The following is a 14,927-nucleotide window of genomic DNA, read 5'->3' as shown; positions in this document are numbered from 1 at the left end:
TATAAGTCGGAACGAAGTCGATAGAAGATCAATGTAAATATTATATCTCTAACATCTATCACTGACTTTCAGGCAGGATAAATGTTTTTTCAGGAAAGAGTGATCAGATCGTCATTATCTGTGTACTCAGTCTATGGAGTCGTTCGTTTGTCCTTTTGGGAAAATAAACAATAAAAAATCTTGCGTCCTCCACGTCTTAAAATTTTCCAAGTCAAATATTTTAAGCTTCGAATCCATAATAAAGTCAGAAAAGATAAACAATTGGAGTTTTGTGGGAACAATTGGTCAAGTAAATCCAACTTTTAGGATGAATTTTTATACTGATCTTGATTCAGCTAATCAATAAAAAAATAGTAAAGGTTTGAAATATGGAAGGTCACTGGAAAATGTTCTGATAGAATTGCAGTTCTTTGTTTACTGATTTTTTTTTTCAAAAAAAATCATTTCTGAACATGCATCTTTTCTAATTTCATTTCTGAACATACAATTCTGTCTTAGCTTTTTCCATAAAATATAATTTAAAAACTATTACAGTGTAAATATTATTAGTAATTTACGAATACGAGAATTAAAGGATAGAAACTCCATTCTATCCAATTTTAAGAAGATTAAAAATCAAGAAAAGAAGAAGAAGAAGATTGTGGACGCTAAATCCATCCGTGAATTATTTTTAAACTGAATAAATGAGAATTTTTATTTCGATTTCTCTATAATAATTCTTTCTTTCATTCGAGCACCACTAAATATATAAAAAACCTAAATAAGCATAATGTTCTATTACTTTCAAATACTAGAACTTATGTATACAATTGAACAATGAGATATTCTAGAATCATATTTTAGTCAAAATAGAGTCGTAATACTAATATTTATACAATCCAAATTCAGAATATTGCAACTTCTGTGAATATGAAGCTTAGAATTGACATGAATTAAAAAACAGAAAATCCCAGTAAAGTCAGTAAAGTCTCATTAAGAACGTAAGAATCAAAATGGTTGAAAAACGATGGCCTGTAGAACCTGTAAAATCCGAGTGTTTGAACCTGTAAAATCTGTTAATGTACAGTCAATCCCATGGAATATAATTATATTAATTATCTGGCGGATTATATCAAATTTCGTTAACAACGGTCCACCATGGACTACTTCAATTATTTTTCAAACACGGCTGCTATATTATTTAAAACCTGACTAATAGAATCGCTGATTCATTTTCTATTAACTTAATTTGTCTGTAGTTGCAATGCATGGAACCATGAGTGAGGTCAAGTGCGAACTTTCTATTAACTTTCTTTTAATTTAACTAAAACAAAATATATATATATATATATATATATATATATATGAGAAATTTTATGCTGCGGTGCATAAAGTGCGATTTTGTGCGGTACTTGCCACGTCAGCCGCGTGAAAACACAAAGAAAAAAAACGCAAGCTAGAGGGGAACAGTGAAGATAGGGGATCGGTCTGTGGACCGATCCACCTATGGCCTGATCGGTCCACAGATCGATCAGGGATTTCCTGGACCGGATTGGTCTGTGGACCGATCCACCTATGGCCCGATCGGTGTTTGCCGCTTCTCCCGGTGTTTGCCGCTGATCGGCGTTTGACGCTGGCGGATCACCACTCGGCTGGATCACAACCGGATTCCGGTCGAATCGCGGCCGGATTCCGGCTAGATGGCGGCCGGAATCTAGCCGTTTCATGGCCAAATCTGCTGCGACGCTAGCAGACGTAATGCTGCCGATTCTGGCCGCTATCGCGACTGGATTCCGGCCGGATAGCGGTCAGAATCGGCAGCGCTGTGTCCGCTAGCGTTTTCGGCAGATTTTGGCCACGAAACGGCCAGATTCCGACCGCCATTTGGCCGGAATCCGGCCGCGATCCGGCCGGAATCCGGTTGTGATCCGGCCAAGGGTGATCCGCCAGCGTCTCGTGAAGTTCAGCTGCAACCGTGGGGAGAAGCGGAGAGATCGCGTGTTGAGGTTGTTCCGCAGTGTGCGTCTTGAGTTGGCGTAGTTTTTTTTTTTTGTGTTTTCACGCGGCTGATGTGGCAAGTACCGCACAAAACCGCACCTTATGCACCGCAGCATAAAAATTTTCTCTCTCTCTCTATATATATATATATATATATATATAGTATTGATACTGTGCGCGACGCGCTGTGCGTGACTGTGCGCGTCGCGCACAATATCAACTTCTTTTTTATTTTTTTTTAATTTTTAAATTAAAAAATAATTAAAAAATTTCTTTACGATTTTATTTAAAGGGTTCAGGCTTTGGGTATAGTGTTAAAGTTTTTTTTTTTATAGATTTTACCTATAGGGTTTAGGCTTTCTAATTAAGTTATAGTGTTTGGTTAAAAAAAAAAATTAAAATAAAATTAATTTAAGTATTTATTGAGTATTGTAATGGATTTAGGGGATATATTATATTAAATTTTAAATAAGGAAATATTAAATTTTTTAAATTCAAAAAACTAAAAATAAAATAAAAAAATACTGATATTGTGCGCGACGCGTACAGTCGCGCATGTGCGCGTCGCGCACAATATCAATACTCTATATATATATATATATATATATATATATATATATATATATATATATATTAAATTTAATCAAAATCGTTTTAATATTAATTTATACAAAGTAATTTTAAAATAATAGTATTTTGTATGATGTAGCTCCAAAATTAAGTGCATGGTGTTGTTTTTTTATAAATTTCAAAAGAAGGAAAAAATGGTTATTTATTTTTTAAATAATAATAATAAATAATTACGTTTATATTTTTATGAGGTCGTATACTGCTTACCGTTTGAATTCTTCGATTACGGCGACTAGATCAATGAAGTGAAACGCTGTTGAAATTAAACGCTCGTCGCGTCAAATTTGTAAATGGAAAATAAATTCATAATGACATTTGACTTCTACTTAGAACACGATAATATTAAAAAATTATAAACACTTACTAATTTATCCCGATAAAAAAATTTCATGAGATCACATATCACCTAAAAACTAGCTAAGTTTATTATTTTTTTCGATAATATTAAAAAATATCTAATCAATTTGTCACGATAAATTTATAAAATTAAACCAGGACAATTCCTAGTGAATTTGATGAAAATACTCTCATGTCATTGATGTTTTAATTTAACTTTTTACAAATCACTGTCAACCGTATAAGATATAACAATTAAAAAACTATCTCAAAATATAAGAGTAAGGTAGGAATCTTGTCTAAATATATTTTTTTCTTATGTCTTAATTATCTCTATTAAGGGTTAATAGTCAATCATAATTTACTTTCTCTATATTATTCTAGAGATAAATTAATAAGAATACTAAGGATAAACAAATGGCCTTTTGCGCTTGTGAGTTCATTTGATTAAGAAGTTTTTTTTTTTCATCTGAGGTCATTCAATATTATGATTTGTCTGTTTTTTATAAAGTCTTGGGGCAGAAAGTAAAGCGGCGTCTGAAATGCGGGTTATCTTTTAATCGAAATTAGAGTCATCGAAAGACTAGTTTATAATTAATTAGTATATACACATACAGTTCAGCGATGACGATATCATTGACTTGTCAAACGAGTCATCGATGCCACGCGGATGACGATATCATTGACTTATTAAGCGGATATTAATATCGCCAAAGCAGAACGGATAACGATCTTAATTGTGACAACAATACAATTAGGATTAAGGAGTTGAGAAAAGAAATCCATTTTGATGAAAACTATTGCTGATCAGTTCTCCGCTTATTAAAATAATCAATGGCTTATGTGTTTGGTGTAAAAACAATAAGATCGTTTAATTTTATTATCGCAGTTCAAATAGATATACTTATATAAATTATTTAAAGGATTATGGAAAATATTATCTCATGGGTACCCTAAACCCTAATATATTAGGGTTTAAGCTTTATAGTTTAGGATCAGGATCGGATGACCCTCACAACTCGGGGTGACCGGACCTAGTCGTCCGAGCACCCCGAGTGTTTAGGCTGTGAGGGTCATGTTGGAAGATTATTGGTGTAATTGTCCTTAGGTCAAGGTTGATCAGTATGACTAAGCTTGAGTGAATTCAAGCTTGAGTTTCGATGTTTAAATAATATGTTTGGAAAATATTTGAAAGAGGTCAAATATGCAAAGATTAACTGATACTTGACAATATATGAAAAGAAAAACAAGTAGATCGTGGAGGACTGAATACTTGACTGACAAAGTTATAACTCGAGGGTTAGACAAGAGTAAAGTCCTAACGACTGGAGGTTAGACAAGGCAAAGTTCTAACTAGAGGTTAGATAAAATAAAATCCCAACTAAATGTTAGTCAAAGGAAAGTCCAAGTGCATTAAAGAGGACCGTACGTTGACAAAGGAAAGTCATAATTACAGTTAAGCAAAGGAAAGTCTAAGTGGGTCAAAGAGGACTGCATGTTGGCAAAGGAAAGTGTTGGTTCCGGTGCGGTCCGCTAGAGAAAGGTGAATAGCCCTGAAATAAAAGTTAGAAAAAAAATCTCTTATTTTTTGAATTAGGTAAGGACACAAGATTAGTTAGGCATAAACAATTAACATTTAAAAGAATAACAACTTAAAAACAATAAGAAGACTAAAATTTACTCGGTTACAACCTACGTGATTGTTAATCCAAAGCAATTGAAAAAACTAAAAGATCTTCGTTGAAGTTGAAGAAGTCTCTTACACACTTTGATAGTTCCAGAAAAGACTAGGAATTGAATACAAGAATTGTTATTTTATTCCTAGCACCAGGGGGTTTTTAATAGCCTCATGGGATGAAATAGTCATTGGTATTCATCGTCGGAGGCGCCTCCAAAGAGGTCTAGGGCACCTCCAAGAGGATAGAGTTTATCCTCTTCGTGATAAAGTTTTATCCTCTTCAAATAATAGCTTAACGGCTATTGGAGGTGCCTTTAACCAGATTGAGGGTGTCTTCCATCACCTTTAGGATGCCTTCTATAAAAAGGCACTAGGGCACCTTCCATCACCAGTGTGGAAGGCGCCTTCTACAAGCTAACTCGACCAATTAACCTTCAAAACTGGTTAACTTTTCTTGAGTACTCTTCTTTGGGTGATGCTCCAACTATCGGGAGTTGAGCTTACCCGAACTCAACTCCGACCTTCTCCTCGAGCAGGCTTCCTCCCTGGCTTCTTGCCCCTCGGATGCGCTGCGTGGGTTCTTTCTGGTCCACTGGTGTACTCTTCTATAGCTTCTCGTCCCTTGGATACACCTAGCCCATCGGTACTTGCTTTCCGTTTCATCTTTCTTGTCCTCTATGTCTTTCGCTTTTAGACACAAGACATTAAAACAACATAGGACCTAATATAACTCGGTTGATCACATCAAACCTAATATGAGATACCTACAATCTCTTATTTTTTATGTGCATCAACCCAAGTTAAGATTATGGTTAAATAAACAAGTAAAATGTAATTAGACATTTAAGTGCAAATATTAAATGCAATAAGATAAATGCAATAAATGCAATAAAATCTCCCCCTAAACTTAATAACATATTCTCTTATTTTGATCACATAAAAAATAGGGGAAAAAACCAGAATTTAGAAAGAAAAAAAATCTGAAAATATTTCTAGGGGTCATACACAAACATCTCAAAGTTGTGGATTTTTTCCACAACTATTTTGCAAAGAAAGTAATAAAACTCTCCAAACAATAAAACTCTCCTTCTTGGTAACTACCGAAGGGGGAGAAGCCTTGTACAACTTCTCAATACAAGAAGAAAGAAAAACAAGTTTATACAATAATAAATCTTACAAGATTTACACAAATGAGGAAACTCTAGCTTGCTTCTCCTTCTTGTGTGGAGCGCCTCTTGATTTGGAAGTGCATCAATACCTTGCTCCAAGAAGCTTTAAGAACTGGCGTGAACTTGTGAGAATGATCGCAAGAAGTGGAGAGGAAAAGATTGGAGTCGCCTCGAGGAAGACGACTTTAAACCCGACGCTTCCTTTGCAGCAGTCACAACCCAATCGATTGACCAATCGATTGGGGAGGCTTGAATCGATCGGTTGATCGATTCAAAACGTCTCTGTGCTCACTGGAAGTTGCTTGAATCGATCAACCGATCGATTCAGGTTTTCTCGCGATCACGTAAGAAAACCAGCTAGCAATCGATCGACCAAGTGTTCGATCAACGCTTTGACCCACTTTAACTTTTCTCCTCGTGCTAAGTGTCTGGTCAACCTTGATCCACTTGGACTTACCATCTAGTGCCAAGTGTCCGATCCTCCATGACCCACTTGGACTTCTATCAGATGTTCGGTCACCCTTGACTCATTTGGATTTCCTCGTGCCAAGTATCCAGTCAATCTTTGACCTACTTGGGCTTCTCAACACCAGGTGTCCGGTCAACCTTGACCCACCTTGATCTCCACGTGCTTGGCTTCACTCACCTGGTCTTTCCATCTGCTTAGCTTTGCTCACTAGGACTTTCCATCTACCTGACGTCACTCACCAGGACTTTCCATTTGCCTGGCTTCACTCACCAGGATTTCACCTAGCTTCACTCACTAGGGTTTTCACCTGGCTTCACTCACCAGGATTTTTCTACTATTCGGCTTCACTCACCGGGACTTCACTCACTAGGATTTCCCTTTCCTAACCTTCAGTTAGGACTTTCTCAGTCAAGTATCCGGTCAACTTTGATTTACTTGACTCTTCTTCACATCAAACTGGTCATCCCTTAACCAGAGGAGAATTATATCAACAATCTTCCGGACGATTAAATCTGCAATCTCCATGTATTGTCAAACATCGAAACCCAAACATCAAGACTCAAGTTTGAGCCAACTTAAGCTTAGCCAACCAGGTCAACCTCGACCTAGGGATATTGCACCAATAGGGTATGTAGTTTCAATCGGGGCTTTTCCCTAAGCAGAAGCTATAGGTGCCATAGGGGTCTGTTCAGCCCACTCTTGTACGGACGGGGCAAGCGCATTGGATTGTACCTTTTACTCCTAAATCTGGGTCGCATGTCTGAGTCAGGAGATTCAAAGGATGTGGATGGTACTTAAGGACGACTAGGTTGTGAGGTTTCCCGCATGACCTCCCACACGTCTAGAATGACCTTTTCTAGGTGATTCAATGTAACTGCATCAAGCTAGACAGATTTGGAAAGAAGAGCCTTGGACATTGTCTCCGTTGCAAGAAGAAAAAGAATGTCTTAGTTATAGGAAAAAGGGAAAGAAAGTGTAAGTTTCTTACCGAAGGAGGAGTCTAACCCAATCCAAATGTTGCTTAGTTTGAAGATATACAACACCCCCTCTTGGAGTATTCTGGGAACGACAAATTTTAGGCTACCTAATTTCTCGATGGATTCGACAAATTTTATTAAAAGAACCGATGAAACGTCCACGAGGATCTTCAAGTTCACACATGAACTTGAGAATTATTTTACGACTTTTTTTTATTTTAATGAAGCACATAGGGAAGTAGATTTCAATATTCTAAAGTGGTCACAAGAGGCTCAAAACTATTCAATCCTCTCCATGATTGTCAAAGAAATTTTAGCTTGTCCAGTGTTAACAATTGCTATGAAACAGACGTTCAGTAACAACGGTAACATATCGGATGAACGATGATCGACTTTGTCTTTCGATTCGTTGGAAGTTCAAACATTATTTGATGATTTAACCAGAGTCAAAAAAAAAATCCAAGGAATGTAACTTTTAAATGATAAAATCGAAGAATTGGATATGAATAGACCAAATTCTTTAGAAACGGAAAATGAAAGTGAGTAAAAATACCACTTATAAAATAACAGGGTAAAAAAGTAAGATAACCATAGATTTTAATTCTCGTATATCCGAAGGAGATACATAAATAATTTAAAGAAATGTATATCTCTTTTTAATAAATTTATAATTTTTTTAATATAATAATAATTTTATACCGTGCACGAACTGTGAACCATGATAAACCGTGCACGAATAGTAAATTTACTATTTCAAACCATAAATCAACAATTTCAAATCATGAAATGACGATTTTAAATCATAAATCATAATTATCTTAAACAATTAAAATTAAAAATCAACTCTAAGAACCATTGAATCAACGGTTCTAAGCCGTCAAACCAACGATTCTAAATCGTAAATTGCTTTTCCCACCCCCTTTGACAGCCCACCTCCCTCTCTCTCCTCTATTAAATGACTTTTTCACCCCCTCCTTCTTTAAATAACAAATTATTTTTTTTCTAATTTTATTTACTTCTTTAAAAAAAAATTTCAATTGTATTTACTTCTTTAATTTTATTTTTTTAATAAATTTTGTTTATTATTTTTTCATCAATTTTTTTTATTTTTTATCCATATTTTACTTTTAAATTTTTTTATAAATAATAACCCCTAAAATCTACTATTTTTTTTTTAAATAAAAGATTACAAGAGATCAATCATCTATTCCAATATCACCTGCTCTTGTTCCCACTCGTCGCCTCAGCCCATCGTCGGTGGCACCGTCGGAGGCCCTCGGTTGTCGCCTCGATTAAAATTATATCCTAGGGGGAAGGTGAACATAGTGAGGTCGCATTGGCATGATCAGCGTCAACATTTGGCTGGATCTGAGCAGACTTTCCTTCACCGTCGATTTGAGTCCCTGCTTAGATTCGGTCGAATACCGATGTCGATCGTATCAATGGCGATCCTCCTGGGTTCACCTTCCCCCTAGGGTATAGTTCTGGTCGGGACGACGGCCAGAGGACGTCGCCGATAGTGGACTGAGGCGACGAGTGGAACACGGGGACATAGAAAATTAGGGACATAGAATCCGATCTCATATTACAAATATAATATTCTTGTCGAGAAAATACTTAATAAAAAACAAAAAAAATGGAGTAAAAAAATAGTATATAGGTAAATAATATGATGGAGCTGGAAGAGAGTGTGTGGAATGTGAAAATATATAATTAAAAAATAAATAAAATATTAAAAAATTATATATATATTTTAATATTAAATAAATATTATTTACCATGATAAATATATAATAAAAAATTATTTAAAAAGAATAAAATTGATAAAAAAAAATGATAAAAAGAACTGATTAAAAAATAAAACCGTTAAAAAAAATTTGATAAAAAAATTGATTAAATAAAAATAAAAATTTGTAAAAAAAACATAGATGCTGAATAAGGGGTATAAAAGTTAAAATATGGGTGGGACCGGAAGATGAGGGTGGGCAAAAGCAGGTCTCTTCTAAATCAGATTATATACAACAGCTGAAACAATCCACGTAACTTTCGCATCAGCTGAGAATCTGTCTGCATACTTATCCATAACATTGTTACATAAATCTTGTCGCATGATCGATGCATACCCAAGCGGCCAGCCATACACGCCATGCAAAACGCCATGCACGCATGCAACTCTTCTAAGTCAAAAATAAAAAAGGTTAATTACTATTTATTTTTGAAAAAACATAACTATGCACGTGATCTTTTTCTCACCTTTTTAAAATTTATAATTACTTGCACTTAATTTTGAAAATACTTGGTGTAAAATAACATCATTTTAAAATTATTTTATACAAAGTTGCTCCACATAAAAATAATTTTGGCCCAATTTTAATTAAAGTTTCATATCAAATAGCTCTAAAATAGTATTATTTTGTATAAAAGTTCTAAGAGGAGGGAAGAAGGATATTTCGAGTACCAAATTATAAATGAGGTGTTGTTTTAATAATTAAAAAAAAACTCTTTTGAGGATATAGATTAAAAGGATATATTTTTAGTTAATTAATTATATTATTATTAATAGTGTTTAAACTTAAAACGTATTTAAGAAGATGTTCTATTATATCTATCTTAAAAATATTTTTATTTTTGTATTATTGTAATAGTTATGATTTTAGCTGTTATATATATATAGAGAAATGTTATGCTACGGACCATTATTTACGGATTGTTACGGACTAAATGTCATGTCATTATTTTATTATCTTTTTATAAAATTTTTTCTCTTTCTTCTGTTATTTTTTTCTTCTGATTCGTTCGTTCTCGTTTCTCCGAGAAGCAGTTCCACCCGCCTTGCCACCGGCCATCTAGCCGTCGCCAGCGGCCTCCGGCCGCCTGACCCACCCACACTATAGGCCAAGGGGTGAACCCGTCGGGGATCGCGGTTGCTGCCGCCTGCCCACCTCCGAGTTGAGAGGTGATCTAGTCGCGCCAGATTCCGGCGAGATCGCGGCCGGATTCCGGCACGATCGTGGCCGGAATTTGGCGCGATCGCGTCCAGTCGCGAGCGCGTCCGGAATCCGGCCGCGATCGTGCCAGATTCCAGATGCGATCGCGACCGGAATCCGACGGGATCGCGGCCGGATTCCAGACGCGCTTGCGACTAGACGCGATCGCGCCAAATTCCGGCCACGATCGCGCCGGAATCCGGCCGCGATCTCGCCGGAATCTGGCACGATCGCGTCCCGTCGCGATAGTGTCCGGAGTCAGCCGCAATCGCCCCAGATTCCGGTGGGATTGCGGCCAGATTCCGGCGAGATCGCGGCCGGATTCCAGAGCGTCTGGAGGCAGTGGGTCAGGCGGCTGGCAGACAGGTGGGTGGCAACGGCGACGAGACGTGGACCGCGCGGTTGTTTCGTTACAGCGATAAGAAGAAAAGAAATTAAGAAAGAGAAAATATTGTATTAAAAAAAATAATATAATATGACATGGCAGTTGGTCCATAGTAATCCGCAGGATAGAGTCCGGAGTATAACAATTCTGTAAATTATATATATATATATATATATATATATATATATATATATATATATATATATATATATATATATATATATATATATATATAAAATAATATTTTATATAAATTGTTTTAGTTAAATTAAAAGAAAGTTAATAGAAAGTTCGCAGTACTTGACCTAATTACCTCATTCATGGTTCATTGCATTGCAACTACAGACAAATTAAGTTAATAGAAAATGAATCAGCTAGCGATTCTATTAGTCAGGTTTTAAATAATATAGCAGCCGTGTTTAAAAGTAGTCCATGGTGGACCGTTGTTAACGAAATTTGTTATAATCAGCCAGAGAATTAATATAATTATATTCCATGGGATTGACTGTACATTAACAGATTTGACAGGTTCAAACACTCAGAAAATAAAAAACTATAGCCATCTACAGGCTATGGTTTTTCAACCATTTTGATCCTTACGTTCTTAATGAGACTTTACTGGATTTTCTGTTTTTTAATTCACGTCAATTCTAAGCTTCATATTCACAGAAGTTACAATATTCTGAATTTGGATCGTATAAATATTAGTACTACGACTCTATTTTGACTAAAATATGATTCTAGAATATCTCATTGTTCAATTGTATACATAAGTTCTAATATTTGAAAGTAATAGAACTTCCATGTTCATTTAGCATTTATATATTTTATCTTCTTAAAATGGGATAGAATGGAGTTTCTATCCTTTAATTCTCGTATTCGTAAATTACTAATAATATTTACACTATAATAATTTTTAAATTATATTTTATGGAAAAAGCTAAGACAGAATTGTATGTTCAGAAATGAAATTAGAAAAGATGCATGTTCAGAAATGATTTTTTAAAAAAGAAAAAAGACAGTAAACAAAGAACTGCAATTCTATCAGAACATTTTCCAGTGACCTTCCATATTTCAAACCTTTACTATTTTTTTATTGATTAGCTGAATCAAGATCAGTATAAAAATTCATCCTAAAAGTTGGATTTACTTGACCAAGCTAAGTGTTCCCACAAAACTCCAATTGTTTCTCTTTTCTGACTTTATTATGGATTCGAAGCTTAAAATATTTGACTTGGAAAATTTTAAAACGAGGAGGACGCAAGATTTTTATTGTTTATTTCCCAAAAGGACGAACGAACGCCTCAATGGACTGAGTAAACAGATCATGACGATCTGATCACTCTTAATTTCCTGAAAAAACATCTATAAATACATGGAAGAAAGAGCGATAGATCAATCCACACAAACATTAACTATCATATCAACTATCATCTACTGCGTACGTAAGATGGAAGCCCATCTCTTTTCTCCCTCCTTCTTCATCACTCTCTCCCTCTCCTTCCTCTTCATCCTAACAATACTGCAGATCAAGAAGCGAAGGAAACCTGCACAAAAGGTACTGGCACCTCTTCCGCCGGGCCCTCCTAAGCTTCCCCTCATCGGAAACATCCACCACCTTGCCGGTGCCAATCCCCACCGCACTCTCCGCCACCTCTCCCGAGTTCATGGCCCGCTCTTGCTTCTCCGGCTCGGTCAGGTCGACCTGGTCGTCGCCTCCTCCGTGGAAGCCGTGGAGGAGATAATCAAGCGTCACGACCTCAACTTCGCCAACCGGCCATCCGACTTGACCTTCGCCAACATATTGGCCTACGACGGCCTCAGCGTCGCCATGGCCGCCTACGGCGGCTACTGGAAGCAAATGAGGAAGATCTACGCCATGGAGCTGCTCAACTCTCGGCGCGTCAAGTCCTTCGCCACGATCCGCGAGGATGCGGTCCGCAAGCTCACCGCGGAAATCGCAAGCGCCGCATCGTTCAGCCAAACGCCTCTGAATCTTAGCGAGTTGGTGATGTCCATGACGAACGCGCTGGTGTTGAGAGCAGCGTTCGGCGACAAGTGCCAGCAGAAGGGGAAGTTCCTGCAGCTGGTGAAGGAAGGGGTGGGTTTGGTCACCAGCTTCGCAGTGGCCGACATGTTCCCCTCGCTCAAGTTCTTGGACACCCTGACCGGCTTGAAATTTAAGCTACAGCGCGTTCGACGGCAGATCGACCAGGTGTTCGACGAGATCATCTCACAGCACCAGGCTGAGAGAGCCGGCCCTTCAGAGGAGGATCTAATCATCGATGTTCTTCTGAGGCTCAAGGACCAAGATGACCAAGAATTTCCAATAACATCCACCAGCATCAAGGCCATCGTATTGGTACGTTAACTTCCTCAAATTTAATATGCTAATTTATTCATTTAATTTTGTTGTGAGACCTGGCCTCTTAATTAATTTAGTTTACCAATCGATCGATCCTTAATTTGGTCGTATACATTATTATTCAGGAAATATTTCTCGGAGGAACAGAGACATCGTCGACGGTGATCGAGTGGGCTATGTCGGAGCTAATGAAGAACCCAGAGGTGATGGAGAAAGCTCAAAAGGAGATCAGGGAGGCCATGCAAGGGAAAACTAAGCTGGAAGAGAATGACATCGCCAAGTTCAACTACCTTAAATTAGTGATCAAGGAGACCCTCCGACTTCATCCTCCGGGTCCCCTGTTGCTGCCCAGAGTGTGCAAGGAGGAGTGCGAGGTCGTAGGTTACCGAGTGCCGACGGGGGCTCGCCTGCTCATCAACGCGTGGGCTTTGGGCAGGGACGAGCGCTACTGGGGCGGCGACGCCGAGAGGTTCAAGCCGGAGAGATTCGCCGACGGCTCGGTCGATTTTCGGGGATTCAACTTTGAGTTTGTGCCGTTCGGCGCGGGGCGAAGGATATGCCCCGGCATGACGTTTGGGCTGTCGTCCGTGGAAGTCGGGCTGGCTCACCTGCTCTTCTATTTCGACTGGAAGCTTCCGGGCGGAATGAAGGCCGAAGAGTTGGACATGATGGAGATTTCCGGTGCGAGTGCTCCGAGGAAGTCGCCCCTGTTCTTGCTTGCCAACCCACGAATTCCTCTGCCGTAGCCTCCTTATATAAATATATATATCTATATATTGTCCTTTGCTGGCATTCTATATCTACTTGTTAGGTTATATATTTATTTATAGTTTTTCAAATAATTTGAATTTTTTTTATAGAGTTTAGGATGTCTTAACTTCAGTATATAATTTTTTATATTCTGTATCAATTTTAAGATCTAATAATATGGTTAGTTTTTTCCTTTTCTTAATTTCTACATGGTATCAGATCGGTTCTCCTTGTTTGACCTAATTTTTTTCTACCGTCCCTTGTTATTGCTTCATGTTACCGTTGTCGTCTCCTATTGTTGCTATTGATTTTGACACCGACATCTATTTTCTGTCTTGCTATTGTTGATTTCGGTGTCGACATCTATTTTCTGTCGATTTCGATGCCGACGCTCTTTTCTACCGATTTTGGCGTCAAAACCCTATGTTGCCGATTTTGGCACTAACGTCATTTTCTACTGATTTTGACACCGATGCCCTCTACTACTGATTTCTACATTTGACATTCTTTTCTGCCTCAGATTCTTTGTGTGACCACGGGTCGTACTGACATCAATTTTTGCGGATCATACAAATGTTTATCCTTACAGTATGGTTATTCTAAGAATTATTCATTCTGTCATCATGCTTGGTCGTGCAGATGCTTCATGGAAATCTGATTCATATATGTTTGAGTAGTTTCAACAGTTCCTTACTTCACAGTCCTCTGCCATGTCAGCTTTCTCTCATATAGGTTTGTCCTCGTCTGGTATTTCAGGTATATCTTCATCCTTATGAATTTTGGAGTCTGGTGCCTCCCATCATATGTCATGCAATTTGTCATCTTTTATTTCTTTTACTCCCAGTTCATCTATATCTATTGTGACTGCTGATGGTACTCCTATGTCATTAGTAGGTGTTGGTTCAATTATTACATCTTCTTTATCTCTTACTAATGTTTATTATATTCCGAATCTTATTTTAAATCTTATTTCTGTTAGTCAATTATGTGAGTCTGGATATCTAGTTTTTTTTCTTCATCCATTGTTATGTTCAGGACCCGCAATCTCAGAGGTTGATTGGGACAGACCATAAGCAAGGAGGACTCTATGTTTTATATCAACTCAAATTAACAGAAGTTGTAGCTTCGAGTATGGATTTATCATCTTTTCATCTAAGTCATTTATCTTCTAATTTTTATTTGTGGCACTCTCGCTTAGGTCATG

General features: G+C 37.4%; 1 protein-coding gene across 1 annotated transcript; it reads left to right on the top strand.

Moving 5' to 3' along the window:
• Positions 1-12,011: 12,011 nt before the first annotated feature.
• Positions 12,012-13,815, top strand: LOC121977300 (alpha-humulene 10-hydroxylase-like). The gene is made up of 2 exons (XM_042529890.1): positions 12,012-12,970; positions 13,099-13,815. Exons 1-2 carry the CDS (start codon positions 12,059-12,061, stop codon positions 13,717-13,719), a joined length of 1,533 nt encoding a protein of 510 aa, XP_042385824.1. The 5' UTR covers positions 12,012-12,058; the 3' UTR covers positions 13,720-13,815.
• Positions 13,816-14,927: the final 1,112 nt, after the last annotated feature.

Source organism: Zingiber officinale, chromosome 4B, assembly GCF_018446385.1.
Source record: "Zingiber officinale cultivar Zhangliang chromosome 4B, Zo_v1.1, whole genome shotgun sequence".
NCBI lineage: Eukaryota > Viridiplantae > Streptophyta > Magnoliopsida > Zingiberales > Zingiberaceae > Zingiber > Zingiber officinale.
The sequence above is the reverse complement of the archived record's forward strand: the minus strand, read 5'-3'. Positions and strand labels throughout refer to the sequence as shown.

Excerpts from the sequence above, each read along its gene's own strand:
- LOC121977300 (XM_042529890.1), top strand. The coding sequence starts at position 12,059 with ATGGAAGCCCATCTCTTTTCTCCCTCCTTCTTCATCACTCTCTCCCTC. Across the intron at positions 12,971-13,098 it reads GCATCAAGGCCATCGTATTG|GAAATATTTCTCGGAGGAAC; the intron begins GTACGTTAACTT and ends ATTATTATTCAG.